Raw genomic sequence first — 14,382 nt, 5'->3', positions numbered from 1 at the left:
CTCTTAGCCACCTCTCCCCCTCTTTAAAGATCGTTTTGACACTACTTGGTGTCAGAGATGCTGACCTGGAAAGACCAATAACTATATGGACCAGCTCTGAGGAGTGACTGTTTTCTTATCTGTGAGATTTGATTGGTCTGGTGAACTGCAGCAATGTTGGAGGCAGTTGTAAGGATTAAGTTGCTTTCTATAGAGGTTGAAGTTTTTGTGAGATCACCCCATGGTATATAAAACTAGGTTGGTTGTGATACATGAAATCTGGATGTTGAAATCATTACAATTAAATAAATAAATAAGTAAATTATAATAAACTAATAATTTCCTCATTTCTATTAGGTCATTACATTTTTTTTTTTAAATTTCAGTGTCTTATAAAACATTTTATGCTATTTGACACTTTCTGCCTTTTCTACTTGAAGACAAAATACCTGTACTAGGCAACTTCTAACACAAGTGATGTCCTGAACATACAGTTCTGAAAGTTCAAAGTCCATACAACATGGTGTGGGCCCCAGGAGGGTTCTGCCTGCATTATGTCTTGAGGACTGGTCTCATGATGAGGGGGCATGTGAGAGGGACAAGGTCATATGCAGAGACAGAGAACTTGATGGACAGGCCTAGTCTTGAAGTGACCTCTTTGGAAAACATGCCAAAACAAGACCCCATGAGGAGAACTTGCTCCTGTCTGAACACAGTGTTCCTAGTTGCCAGCGGTCTTCACTCAGCTGCACAATTTAAAGTTCTGCCATCTCTCACACTGCCACACTACTCAGAACCAAGATCTAATGCACACTGGAGATCCAGTTAGACAGTGTCTCAGCCATAGTATTTCCCAGCTTCCAGTAAATGACACCAGTTAGGTGGCTTAAAGTGGGTCATGGTGGGTGCTGGTGCTTAAGAGTTTGCCAGAAGCACCTTGGATTTACTTTCTATCTAGGCCATCTTCCTCATTTGGCAGTGCTGAGCCATTGAAGAAACAAGCAGTACCACACAGTAGATGCTCACTAAAAGACAACTGTCTGTAAGGTCGGTCCTTCAAAAGCCCTTGCTGTCTCCAGGGAGCTGAACATTACCAGATCCTTCAACCACAAGCCTCTGGAAGGACAGAGGATATCTTTCTGTTCCCCTCTTCATATAGTAGGATCAGCAGCTCTAGACGCTCTTCCTTCAGGGCTGTGTTACCAGAAGAAATGTGGCAACCTATGTGTGAGCATCTTTAATAATTAGGGAAGGCTTCGAAATCCGAGTTCAAGAAACATTATTACATAAGACTGGGGGCTTATGTTGCTCAGAGCATTTAGAGTAGGTTACAAGTCTCAGGACTCCAAGCTCGGGTTGGTGGTGCTGGTCAGTATCCAGCCGGTCTTTTGGTACAGTCAGGATTTCTTGGTCACTGGTATAAAAGATTACCAAAGGAGGATAGTGATTAAATTTGCCTGTTTATTACCTTGTCCTGGATAGGGCTGTCTTTTAGTGAGGGATGTGTTTTCCTAACAGTTTTTACATTAGTGTGTCCTGTCTTTATGGAATGGTGGTGTCAGTAAACAGAAATGCTGAAAAGTAGTTCATGTTTAATGCCCTCATGAGCAAAGCTAGAAATTAGATTGCTCCTCTGCAGTTTTTTTTTAATATATAACATTAACATTTATAGTCCAGTAGTTCAAAAGCCTAGAGGTACTCCATATTGATTCTCAATTGGCTTTTCTGTGACCAGAAATAAATCTTACCGTAATCTTTATAAATGACAGGAATCATCAGCCAGCATATATGAGTCCTGTATTTACCCTCCTGGTAACTATCACCAAACAGTTGATATTCATCAAGGAACCAAAGTATAGCATGAACAAACCTTGGTTTTCTCTCCTGAGGTGACCTTTTAGAGTCTGGGCAAATGGTTCTTTTGAAGAGATGCTCTCGGGCAGCAGGGAGGCTTCAAGCTTAAAGTCCTAATGGTGGCATTTGCTCTTTAGCTAAGAGGATCTCCTCCTTCTAGGAGTTTTGGGTTTGGCTAGTTTTGTCTCTCCTTGGACAGAATTGAATTTGATGCCAATTTTAATTTCTTGGCATCATGATCTGCAAGCATATCACCCACGGATGTGATTTTTGAGTAAGAACCCGAAGTGGGAAATCATAAAGCGAGAGATTCACAGGGACTCACCGGAGCACTCCCAAAGTGTCGCCGTCGTACTGAAATGGCTTTGGATCGCTCAGTGCAGACCTGCTTCTGTAGCAGAATGCCGTGCGAGCAGCAGATTTGCAGCCACGTTAGTCATTCTCGTTGCTCCGTCTCCTCGCTGTGTTTGTGCTGGGAGCACAGCGTAATACAATTTTGTAAATTATGAGCCGAAGGCTGGGCAGCACCAGCCCGCGTTGAGCAGTGTTTGGACTATGATCACTTTCGGGCTTTGTCACAGTTGACATTAATTATTGATGGAAGTTTCAGAAATAGCGCATGTGCCAGGAGCCTTTCGCCGGAACACAGGCGGCAGGCAGGAGGGATGCTGAGGAGTGTGGGGGAAGAGGCACCTGTGGCTTGTTTATGTCTCCACACGGGGAACCTGGGCCGGGTGGGCTGTGTGGTAGCTGTGTAAAGGTCTGTGTAACAGAAGGATGAACCGTCAGGCTCACTTCTATCGTGTTCCTCCCCAGGAATTGCACCGAAGAAGCCAACTTCAGCCAGAGCCGGCCAAGACGAAGGCTCTCCAGACTGTCATCGAGATGAAGGTAGGAACTAAGCTCGTTTGTCTAAAGCAGCTGTGCCTGGGAGTTTGTTGTGACTGGGTAGTGACTGACAAACTTCTGCACGAATCCAGTGTTTGTCCCTAGACACTATACAGGGTGCTCTGCCTCTGGGTCTCTTTGCTTGTCTTTGTGAATTTCTTTTATTGGTCCTTTAATTAAAGAGCTTTTCCAGGCAAAAGAATAAAGGTCTCAAGTAGCCCTTGTTCAAAAGGAGCTGGGCTCCTTTCCACAAAGTGACTGATGCCTTTAAGGGCTCTTTTGTTTGAGCATTACAAATGTTTATTTCTAAATCAAGTAATCCTGCTCCGTCTCTTCCTTTAATGGAGAGAGATCTTTGAAAAACTACGATTTGACATGGTGATGCACTGGAGACATTAATCTGGGAACCCCACTGTTCTCAGTACTTTTCAAAAAACGATGCTTTCTTTTAACTTCGATAGTCTCTCCTTAGCCAGTCTGGAAGAATAATTTATTAAACGCTAGCAAAGTATAGTAGTACTGTTGAGAGATATAGAAACTACTTTAGGAATATATGTTTTATGTATGTATAATCCCTCTGAGTTTACGGTACATGAGGACTAACGAAATCAGTGGGGATGGACATATGATCAAGAAATAAAGGTAAATGTAACAAGTTTGATTTGTTAAAGTCTAGACATTTGGACTCCTCTGTTTCCAATTTTCTTTTTCTTTTCGACTGAAGGGAACAAATGGTAAAATGAATAAATAATTGTTAAATTGTTCTATTAACAAATTATCTAAGGGAGACAATATTTTTGCTGTAAGATCCACACTTGAGGCCATACTCAGAGATTTCTGGACTGAGGCTTGCCTACAGAGCACACATCTTCCTGTGTTACACACAGTACATGACTCTAAATCGTCTGCTAAAATTCCTGAACCCTAGAGAAAAACTTAAGGGAACTGTTGAGTTCTTGCATATATAATTGTGACTTGAGATTTTGTTCTTAACTAGTCAATGACAGTGCTTTTATCAGAGGACTGTGTTTGGTGGCAGCAGTCTAAAACAATGACTTTACAGCTCTGTGTCTCCAGGTCACTCACCTAAATGGGATACTTGAACAGGCTGGTTTGAAAAGTATCATTTGAATGAACTACTAATAAGATTAGGTAGTAATGATGAATACTAGCCTAAGGGTTGTTAATTCATGTAACTTTAATTTATTTTGAAAGGAAACTTACTCCGTACTTAGAAGGCAGTGGTTTATTGCTGGATTTCAACTTCTCTTCACATTGTAGCCAAACCTGGAACTAGATTGAAGGGAAAAAGTAAAAAAATAAAACAAAACCCAAACCAAACCAAAACATCACACACACACACACACACACACACACACACACACACACACACACACACCCAGAAACAAACACACACAGAGAAATGAACACACACACACACACACACACACACACACACACACACACACATAAGAAAAGATAGAGAAAAAACAGAGACAGAGAGACAGAGACCAACTGAAATGAGTTGTTTTTAATTTTGTAAGTGTGGCTCAGCCTCAGCCTCCCACATACCTACCGTTACACTGACTGCCTCAGCTGTCAACGCAAAAAGTAACAAGGAAGAGGATGTATATAAACTATTTCTAAATTTCCACTCCTTTAAATAAAGAAAAAGGGAATTCATGAAATCTCTTGAGAGTCGTCTTCCTAAGTATGGCCAATGTTTCCTTATTAAATGTCACCATTCAAATACAGAGGAATTTCTGGTGACTGTGTAAAGTAGAAATTCTGTCTTATTCTATTTAATGTTGTAGCTTTGTATCTTATTATACGACAAAAAAGTAAGGAAAGAGCTTTCATTTTGTCCAGCTAGGTGGGAAAACATCGAGCACGAGAGGGAGATTACAAGAAGCATATTCTCTATAAACTGAGCCTAAACGTTTTCTTCAGTGGATGTCAGGGATGCTGATTGCAGGTATAGAATCATATTTTTAAGGATAAATAAAGATCAGTGTATGCCCCGGGAAACAGAGCCCAAGTTCTGTTCTCCTTTTGGGCACCCCTGCTAGCTTACAGGAGCATTGTCTTGTATTTTATTCATAGAGAAGTCTGGTCCAATTAGCATCTAGACTCCACACACCTCAACTGAGTTAGAGAGGGTCTTAGTGCAGAGTCATCTCCTCCATCAGTGTGTACCTGTGACAGAGGCTTTGATCTCATCTAATTTTGTACATTAAAAATTAGAAGGGAGTGTTGGGAACCCAGACAGGACAAAGCCTTAGGGAGGACCACTGAACAGAAGTTAAGCTCAGAGCTTGGAATTTGAGATTGCTTTTTGTCTTGGCTTTGGCTGAACATCATCACTGTTAATTAGTGATTTGCCAAATCTAAAGGTAAATAAAGAGATAGTATGTGTTTTTAGAGGCAGCCTCATGTCTCATGTATCTCTCATATTGGCCTCATACTTACTATGTAACCAAGGATGACCACAAAGTCTCTGCAGGTCAAGTCCTGGAGAAAGGATCTGTATCCCAATAGGGGTTGGTCCTCTCCAGACACTCCTCCCAGCACCTAGTTGAGCCTGGGCTAAAGTCTTCTGAGTGAAAAGAAGAGAATGACACCACTGATGATTTGTCTTCTTGCAGGAATCTCCACGTTTTAAATTTGGCCCCGACTTGGTCTGGCAGGTACGTCCCACATTTGTATGTGGGAAAGTGTGTGCTTTTCTCTGAGAAATTCCTTTCTCATGGAGCTTCTTTTCTGATTCTACGGCCAAAGATTCTTTTTTCTGCTCCTTTCTCCTCTGTTGGCGAACTGCCTACAAGGACAGTCCAAAGCCAAGCTTTCATTTCTCTCTATCATGATAATGCCTTTGATAAAACACACTCTTAACTGATTTCAGTATTAGCCTGACAACACATGAGCATGCTGCCCAAAGCTTTCACTTTCTTGAGTTCATTGATACACTTTAGCCAGTTCTTAAGTGAGAAGAAAATGAACCACGTGAATGGCAATACTTGTCAACTCTCTTTGCAAAACATTTTTCGTTAGGACTTTTCAGCCAATGGGAATCTGCTTCGGAGTTGCTGAAGTCAAAAGAAAATTTATTGGCATACTTAATTGAAAAACAAAACAAAACAATAAAACAATGAAAATCAAACCAAACCAAAACAGAGTACTGTTCCAGGCACAGCTTGATACTCAAGAAGTATTCATCACATGCTTTATTTTATTTTATTTTATTTTTTGTCTCATTCTTGTTTTGGTCTTGTTCTTCTTTGTGAGCAGTTTTTGGGCAGCTTGCCTGTCTGAGGAGAATGGCTGCAACAGTCCCAAAATTCACAGAAGCAAGGGAAGGGAGAAGCTTAGGTCTTTGCTTGTTTGTTTTGCTTTTCAGAAAATAAACCAGTGTTGGAGAAATGAAGATTCCTGAGATGAGATAGAAAACTTCATGACTGAAAAAGGCCAGAGGTTCCCTCCCTTACTTAACATAGTAAACCTGAAGGTCAACAAGAGATGGGAAGATGTCCTGGCCAATAATGAGTTTCCCATATAAATATTATAGCTAAGCACAGGAACCTGAGTTCAGATCCTCAGCTCAGCACCAACATATAAATTCAGGCATGGTGATGCAACCCTAAAATCTCAGCACTGGACATATGAGGCAGGTGGCTCTCTAGGCCTGCCGGTCAGCCCACCTAGGCAGTTGATGAACTCCAGATTCAGTGAGGAAACTGTCTCAAAGCATGAAATTAGCCAGAGAAGCCAGGCCCTGCCTTGAGTTACAACTAAACACAGGTACATCATTCTGTGAGCCAGGGAAGGCACTACAGCAAGATGCCTGATATGGGTCTCTGGCCTCAGTGTATACATACCTTGCATGAGCATACCCCCAGATGTGTTCACAGCCATCCCACCCCCCATATGCATGTACACACATATACAACAGAAGGAAAGAAAACCACCTTCTTGCTACTACAGCAGCAATGATCCGTTGTTCTTCACCAGATTTTACCAAATGAATATTCCCGGATGCCGTACAAGCTTTAATCAAAATCTCAGAAACCACACTTGATCTTAGGACCTTGTCAACTACAGAAGGTCAAGAAACTAGCGGCACGGTGTCTCCATGATATAGAATTCCTGTTGGAGCACGGGCCTTCAGTTCTGTAGCCATGCGGCCAGCAGAGGCCTCTGTCCCATGGGCCGTTCCTCTTGAGTGTGGTTCATACCTGAAGGCTGTTTTGAACAGTTGGAACTAAGCAAGAAGCAGCACAAGAACACGCTTTTTAAAATGCTGCAGTGCCTCCCTTGCCTCACAGAAGGATATACCTGCTGTGGGGGCAGATGCTGGCTTTTCTTACTAAAATGGAACACTGTACCTTGTCCCAGGCCCGGCTCTTTTCTGTGATGCTGTCCTGAAGGTGGTTTCAGGTTCTCCTACGAGGAATCTTAACACTTGATCAAATTTATTTCATTTTGGTCAGTGGTGTATGGGGAAACCTTTGAATCCACACCTGATTCAACCATAGCCCAATAACCCTCACGAACCAAGTCAGGTTTTGTTGTTGTTGTTACTGTTTTTTTGTTTTGTGTAGTTTTTTTTTTTTTTTACTCCAAACTCTATACAGGTTTATTTCATTCATCTTTGGGACAGTTGAAGATCTTAATTAAAGGAATTTCTTCCCCCCAGGATGCTGCATTCTCAAGAAGTTTGCACTCTGTACAGGTTTCTAGGCTTGTATATGACTCCCCAGGGTTGTGGCTTTGTGGTAGAGGACTTGTGTAACACCCTCACTTTGATCCCCAGAGTTGTATGCAAGTAAAGTAAATGTACAACAGACATTTTCTGCCCTTTTGATGGATAATAAACAAGAGTGAAACAGTAGCATCACTAAGCAGAGCATCCCTATGCCAACAGCAAACTCTCCTTCCACGTACCGAAGTTGGTTGGTCTCTGTAAACCTGGGAAGAGACACAATGATGCCATACCAGATAATACAGCTGAGGTTTAGGGAAAATAAGCAACTGGCTCATAAGCCTGCAGCTAACAGATGGGCAGCTAGGATTTGGATAAGTGCTCCCCTGAGTCACACTGCTGTTCACTGAGCACCAGTTTTGTGCTCTCTGCAGTTTTACTAGCTCACGGGTCAAGTGGCTTTTCTCTCAGCACTTATTTGGGAAGTGTGCAGAGACTTGCATCTAAGAAGGGCAGAGTCAGCTTTGGGTGTTGGAGAAGCCCAGTGTGTGTTCACAAAGGTTTGGTGGTGTGAGGCAGGGGTAATTCATTCCACATATGTATTATCTGGCCTTCGGTTATGTCTCCCGTGGTCAGCATGGATCCTGATTCCCACTCTGAGTTCTGAGTCTTATTTATCGTTGAGTTTTTCTTTCTTTTTTTTTTTTTTTTAAACACTGGGGCATGACTGGTTCAGGCTTGCAAAGCCCTGTTTTCATTTTCAATAAAATAAATCTGCAAACATATTTTTCTAATTATTTTTTAGGATTTTATACATTTTGATCATATGTACTCTCTCCCCACTGCTCCCCCTAGTTCCTCCCAGATTTCCCCATCTCCCCACCACAGCCAACTTTATGTCTTTTATGTTTCTCATTAGCCCAGTCCATTTTGTCTTGCCCAGCTATTCCTTGATGCATGCCCATCCACTGATGCATTGTTGACCTAGCAGGGGCCACACCCTTAAAGAAACCTAATCCTTCCTCCCTCAGACACCATCACTTTCTAAGATTCCTCAGTTAGGGTAAAGGCATGTGAATTCTGACCCCTCCGTACTGAGATGTTGAGTGGTTTCATCTCTTTTATTTGGGGGGGGGGCTTATGCAAGCAACCACAACTGCTGTCAGTTTATGAGTGTAGCAGCTCTGTTACCGTGAAGACAGGGAGCCCATTTTGCTCTGGGCTCCCCTGACCTCTAGCTCTTAAAATTGTTCTGGCCTTACTGGATGGCCTAGATTTCTCATATGTGGGTTAACACTCTGTCCACACATGTTCCATGTACTTTGGCCAGTGCTGGGTTTGTGTTGGCCTCCATCTACACAGAGAGGCTTCTCTGAGAAGGGCTGAGAGCTACACTGATCTACAGGAAGAAAGATACAGGCAGAGGACAGTTTGATAGTGTTCCAATTAGCAGAATAATAATTGTTGGGTCACCCCTGGTACCTATGAGCTTCCAGTATGGGTTCTTGGTTAGATTTACTGTGTCAGGTATGTGTTTCCTCCTGTGCAGTGGGTCTTAAATCCAATCAGAAAAGCCTTTGAAAACATGTGCTCCCCCCTTTTTTTTATGATGCTAGAATTATCCTGTAGCTTAGATCCCACCCCCTCTCCCTACATGGGAAATTTCTTCATTTTGTCTTCTTACAGCTTGAAACCTTTTCTGTCCCGTTTAACTATTTTTCTTAAATAAGGAGGAAATTGTGGGTCGTAAATGACATCCAAAAAAGCAAAAAGCAAAATGTCCAGTTAAATGTAGCTATGAGTGCCACTTAATTGTTTTTTAGAACAAATAAGCTTTAACAAAATACAGCATTTTCCCTTCCTTGCTGGAACTCCCATGATGTACTTGAGTCTAAATTATCTGACCATGGTGAGAATTGATAATTATTGCTTTTCACTTTGTTAGTTGTGAAAAATATCATGCCTGAATTTGAATCACATATAGCAGTATTTATTGAGAACAGTACCATATGGTGGATCTTAAAATCAAAACAAAGCCAAAACAACAACAACCTGAACTGTAAGTCAGTCAGGTGCTGGAAGGGAGTGGACACCCAGGTTACAAATTTAGGTAAGAAAGACAGAAGTGTGCTATGGGAACCCAGAGGATATCAAATGAGGTGGGGGTGGGGAGGGGATTCTTCTGGGAGAAAGTGGCATTTAGAGATTGGCCTTGGAAAACTGGCAGGATTGTGGAAAGTGGATGAGCTGGGTTGTGAGCAGAGAGGACAGCGAGAGTGAAGATAAGGAGGCCGATTTGTGGAGGGAGTGTCTGGGGAAGAGCAGGTAGACAGGTGCTTGAGAGGAGACTTTTAAAGCCTAGAAACAAAGGAAAAGATACCAAGAGGAAGTAGAAGGGAAGAAAAGAGTCAACATTAGTGAACCAAGATGTCAGCCTTCTTTAGTTAGGAGTACCACAGCCACATTCCAACTCTCCAAAGAGAGTCACAAGAATGACAGGCCCTGCTTCGAAGCCTCAGCAACAGGAGAGATGGATCAACTAACCAAAGCAGGAGAAATGGGGACATCACTCTAAACCTTAAAAAGGAAACACAGGGATATTTAATGAATGATTCACGATAGCAAAATTGAAAAATCAGGTCAACAACTAAATTCTGTTAAAAATACAGCATGCCAAAACTGTGTGAGTAGAAATAGGCCATGCAAGAGTCCTAGAGTCTAAAGACAATGATGACACGATTTAAAAAGTCACCACCCAGCCAACAAAACCCTTCAGAACCCAAACGCAAATTTTGTAGGTCCAGATGTCATCTTCAGAAAATTGTACCAAATGTTTGTGGAAGGAGTTAGATGGATCATAGGCAAAGTATTTCTAAATGGAACAGAGGCTGAACTGCCTGTTCACTATGCGTTCTACTTAAGCTCCATGCTTCTGCCTGGCCCTACCAAAGCACTGCAAGTAATTATCTGAATAAGGCCCACGAGGAAATGTCTAAGTTAAATAAATGTCCTGATAGATGGCAAGAGAAACTCTAACAATTGTACTAATATTTGGAGATCAGTGCTATTCTCCATAGCAAAATATAAAGAAAAATTGTAGGTGGCTTAAGTAGACACAGAGAAGGACTTTGGTGCATGTCACACCTTCGAAAACATCTTGAGGTTACAAGTGGAGAGCCATCTTAATCCAGGAGCTACAAGAAAGCTATAGCAAGCATATTTCACACCAACTGTTGGTCATGTTCCCCCTGGTACCCGGAGCAGGTAGGAGTGTCTATTGTCCGGGAATCCAACATTATAAGTCTAAGAATTAGAAATAAATAAATAAACAAATAAAGGACTTTCTTTATTAGAGGTAATACAATTGTAAGTACAGGAAATTTCTAATGTGTGTGTACATTTATTTTAAAATGTTAAAATTTAGCCAAATGTCTGATTCGTATTTAAAAGTAAATCTTCTATTAACAGTTATGAAATAAAATTTATAGAAGAATGTCAGTTATCATGACATTAACAAGCCGAAATCTATTGCTCCATGCAACAACACAGTTAACATCCACGAAACAATTTGAAAGAATCCAGATTCTAAAGAGCATGAACAACATGATGTTCTTTGTGTCAGTCAAGACTAATTAATGGTGTGAAATTAATGGTGTGAAATTAATGGTGTGAACCCAGATGGTGGCTAATTTAGTGTAGGTGACCAGGAGTCAGGGAAGAATACCTTGGCACCGGTGCTCATGCCGCGATGTGTGAGCTGGTTGGCATATGCCCAGTGAGTGTTCACTTGGTGATAATTCACCATAAGCGAGGCAAATCACACAAGCTGGGTTACTTCAAATATATGTTACCTTTATATAAAATACTCAATAAAAATACAATAAATAAAATGAATAAAAAAGGAGAAAAAGCTCAACCATGGAAAGGACAAAGGACTTAAACAGACCTCTAGAAAAAGTCATCACGTAGCCACTATGAACATCAAATGTAAATAAATTACATTTAGATGAACTCCCCCCCCCCCGTAGGATGGCTAAAACAAACAAACAAACAAAAATCAAATAAGGCGTGCTGAAAAAGATGTGGAAAATTTGGAAGGGTCAGCTATTTGCACATGGATGTAAAAATGGCAGTACCCCCAAAACTCTAAACATGGCCCAGAAATTCCATATCTAGGCACACTCGACAAAATTTAAAACAAGCGTCACTGTCACTGTCATTCCTCATATTTGCAAAAGTAAAATCACCAAAGTGTGCATGGTGAGGAAATCCAGTTGGAGGTATCCACATGGCTACCTGTTATTCAGCAAGAAGACATAATGAATTACTGGTGCATACAGCAACCCAGAGAACTGTGGAGATATTACTGTGAATAAAGGAAGTCAAGTCACAAAAGATCATCTGTTACCTGATTCTAACCATGGGAAGTGCCCCATATGGAGAGATTAGGGGCAGAAGATGAGTGACTGCTACTAAGTAGCTGTAGGGCAAAGAGACAGACAAGCTGCTGCTAAGGGCTACTGTGTTTTAGAGACCTGAAAAGGTCTAGAATTAGAGAGTAACAGTGCTTACACAGAGCACTGAATTAAACGGGTGAATTTTAATTTCTGTGTATTACATATCTCTCAGTTGTTATTAAGTTTAAAGAAGAATGTCACAGTGGAATGGTCAGTAGGATAACTGTTAATGTTTCCTTTAAATAATAACTTTATAATGTAAGGGGTAGAGATGTATTGCTCCTCTCTTAGAGAAGGTATCTCAGTGTGATTCCCAAACAGATTTTGAACTAGACTCAAGTAGACTTTGTGCCTCAGTGTCCTGGATTACCAGGTGCTACAACTGTAACATGTAAAGAAGCTGTACTTACCAATGCTGAGCAAAGATTTTGGGGAAAATATACCAAGGAGATGACATGTAAAATAGGTACAAACACTGTTTCCCCTCTAAATGGTCATGCTTCCAATTGCGTTGCATTTATTATGTAGGGATTAATTATAATTCTCATTTAGGAACACAAGAATAAGTTAGTTAAAAGAAAAACTGTTACTCGTGAGTACAACACATGCTTCTAAATTCTTGAGAACCTGTCTAAAGCAAAACAAAACAACAACCATTCCCCAACAGATACCTATTGTCAAGAACAGGCATTATAGGACCTTAAAATACTATCAGTGTTTTCATTGACTGGGCCATGAAAATCCCAGTGGAAAGATCCTGGTATTTAATTGGTTCCATGAATAGGAATCACATTCTCTTAACCCGTTCCATTTTCATCTGGAAACTGTATTTTGCCTGTACAAAACCAAGATGCTACATTTGAGGACAGACTTTCAGAGAATCAGAGTTAAACACGTTTTCTCTAGGCAGAGACACAGTAATGTTCTCCATGCTTAAGAGACTTTCACATGTCTTTGAAAGGAGAAACCGGTGGATAAAAAACCAAGCAAATCAGACCATCAGAGTATAAAGGTTTATAATAAATGGCCAGTGACTCCCATCCCTTGCTTTCAAACATCTGGCAAGACCCTGTTCTGCCTCTGGCTGGTCTCATCTGAGAATTGAGAAGATGGGAGATAAGTGTCCTGCTTTAAAAGTTCCACCAAAGTTTGGAGGCTTCATGCTGGTAATTTGGATTCTCAAAAGATGTCTCTGTTGTGTCTGAGTTGAGGTGACATTCCTGTAGTATTGAAACCTTAGCTTTTTGTCTTGTGTCTTGGTCAGCACAGTGCAGACCACCAACCACGGCCTGCTCCATTGCTGTTGCACAGTGCCTAGCCTATTGTTTATTTAGGGGCTGCAGTTTCCTTCCTGGCACACAACCCTACCAGTAGGGTTGAAAAGTCAGCCACAGGCCTCATGTGAACTTCCCCTTTCAAGCTGTGGTAATGGTAGTGTACCGACGACAGTCATAGGCCTCATCTCTAAGGCACAGTTCCCTTTCCACATCCATCAGGCTGATGATGGTGTGGGCTGAGTCCTCTGCTGCCTTTGCATTCTACCACGAAACAAGCTGCTCGAACACAGGAGGATTTTTCGTGTGTTTTAGAGATTCTGTGGATGCCTCTGCCCCAGCCAAGGCCATGGCTAGGGCTAAAAGGAACATGAAGAGTAAGTCCAGCTTGGCTACATGGCCATAGAACATCTACACCCAGTCTTTTTTCTGAGGCTTGGAAAAGAATTAGAGGGTGAGGTACCCATGGCTTTTATTGTCCTTGCAATGCATTTGCTGCATTCTCAAGACACATTTTGTTATTGCTTTTCACAAAGCATGGGTATCTAGAATCCAAATGCTCTTTGTATTAGTGTGTGTGTGTGTGTGTGTGTGTGTGTGTGTGTGTGTGTGTTACATGTGTACTCATTTGAAAATAGTTTCTGAAATCTTCCCATCCCTTAAATTTCTCCTTTACATCTTTACTGTTTTCTTTCGAATTTACTCTGATTTTAAGACAAACAGTGCTGTGTGGAAGGAAGACCATGAATAAGTGGAACTCCTTCTTTGAAGCCAGTCTTTAAGTTGGTCTGGAAGCAGTAGGGTCCCAGAAAACTTAGTTACACATTTTGGGGATCCAGCCAGTCTAGTTGTTCAATGTGTTGTAAGATCTGTCATTGGCAGGTTTTCATTGCCTATTGTCAATGTCATACACACACCCACATTTCTTTATGCTCAGAAAGGGAGAGGATGTTTGCATTTTAAATCTGTTTATGTCGTTTCCTTAAAAGATCCTGATCGGCCTCGCTAGAGTTACAAGTTCACCCCTGGGTTTGTTGCTGAGCATTGAGATACAGAGTTCTTGCCTCTGGGCAGGGCCAAACAATTAAAACCCCACTCTAACACAGCAATCTAGGCAAATATAATTCCTCAAAGGAAAAGAAGTTGATCAGACAAAAATCTAAAACAACAGTAGCCCCCAGCAAGAGAAACAAAGCCCCAAGCAGAAGCTAAGCAGACGATGCTTCCATTG

General features: G+C 41.4%; 1 protein-coding gene across 1 annotated transcript in view; it reads left to right on the top strand.

Moving 5' to 3' along the window:
• Positions 1–14,382, top strand: part of ERC2 (ELKS/RAB6-interacting/CAST family member 2) — a gene marked incomplete at its 5' end in the record, with an annotated part of 796,341 nt that overhangs the window by 215,523 nt on the left and 566,436 nt on the right. The window contains one exon of the mRNA XM_080926404.1: positions 2,650–2,724. Within this exon, the coding sequence (XP_080782530.1) occupies positions 2,650–2,724 (75 nt within the window). The remainder of the gene's footprint in view (positions 1–2,649; positions 2,725–14,382) is intronic.

The sequence above is a fragment of the Micromys minutus genome (genome assembly GCF_963924665.1).
Source record: "Micromys minutus genome assembly, chromosome: 12".
Taxonomy (NCBI): Eukaryota; Metazoa; Chordata; class Mammalia; order Rodentia; family Muridae; genus Micromys; species Micromys minutus.
The sequence above is the reverse complement of the archived record's forward strand: the minus strand, read 5'-3'. Positions and strand labels throughout refer to the sequence as shown.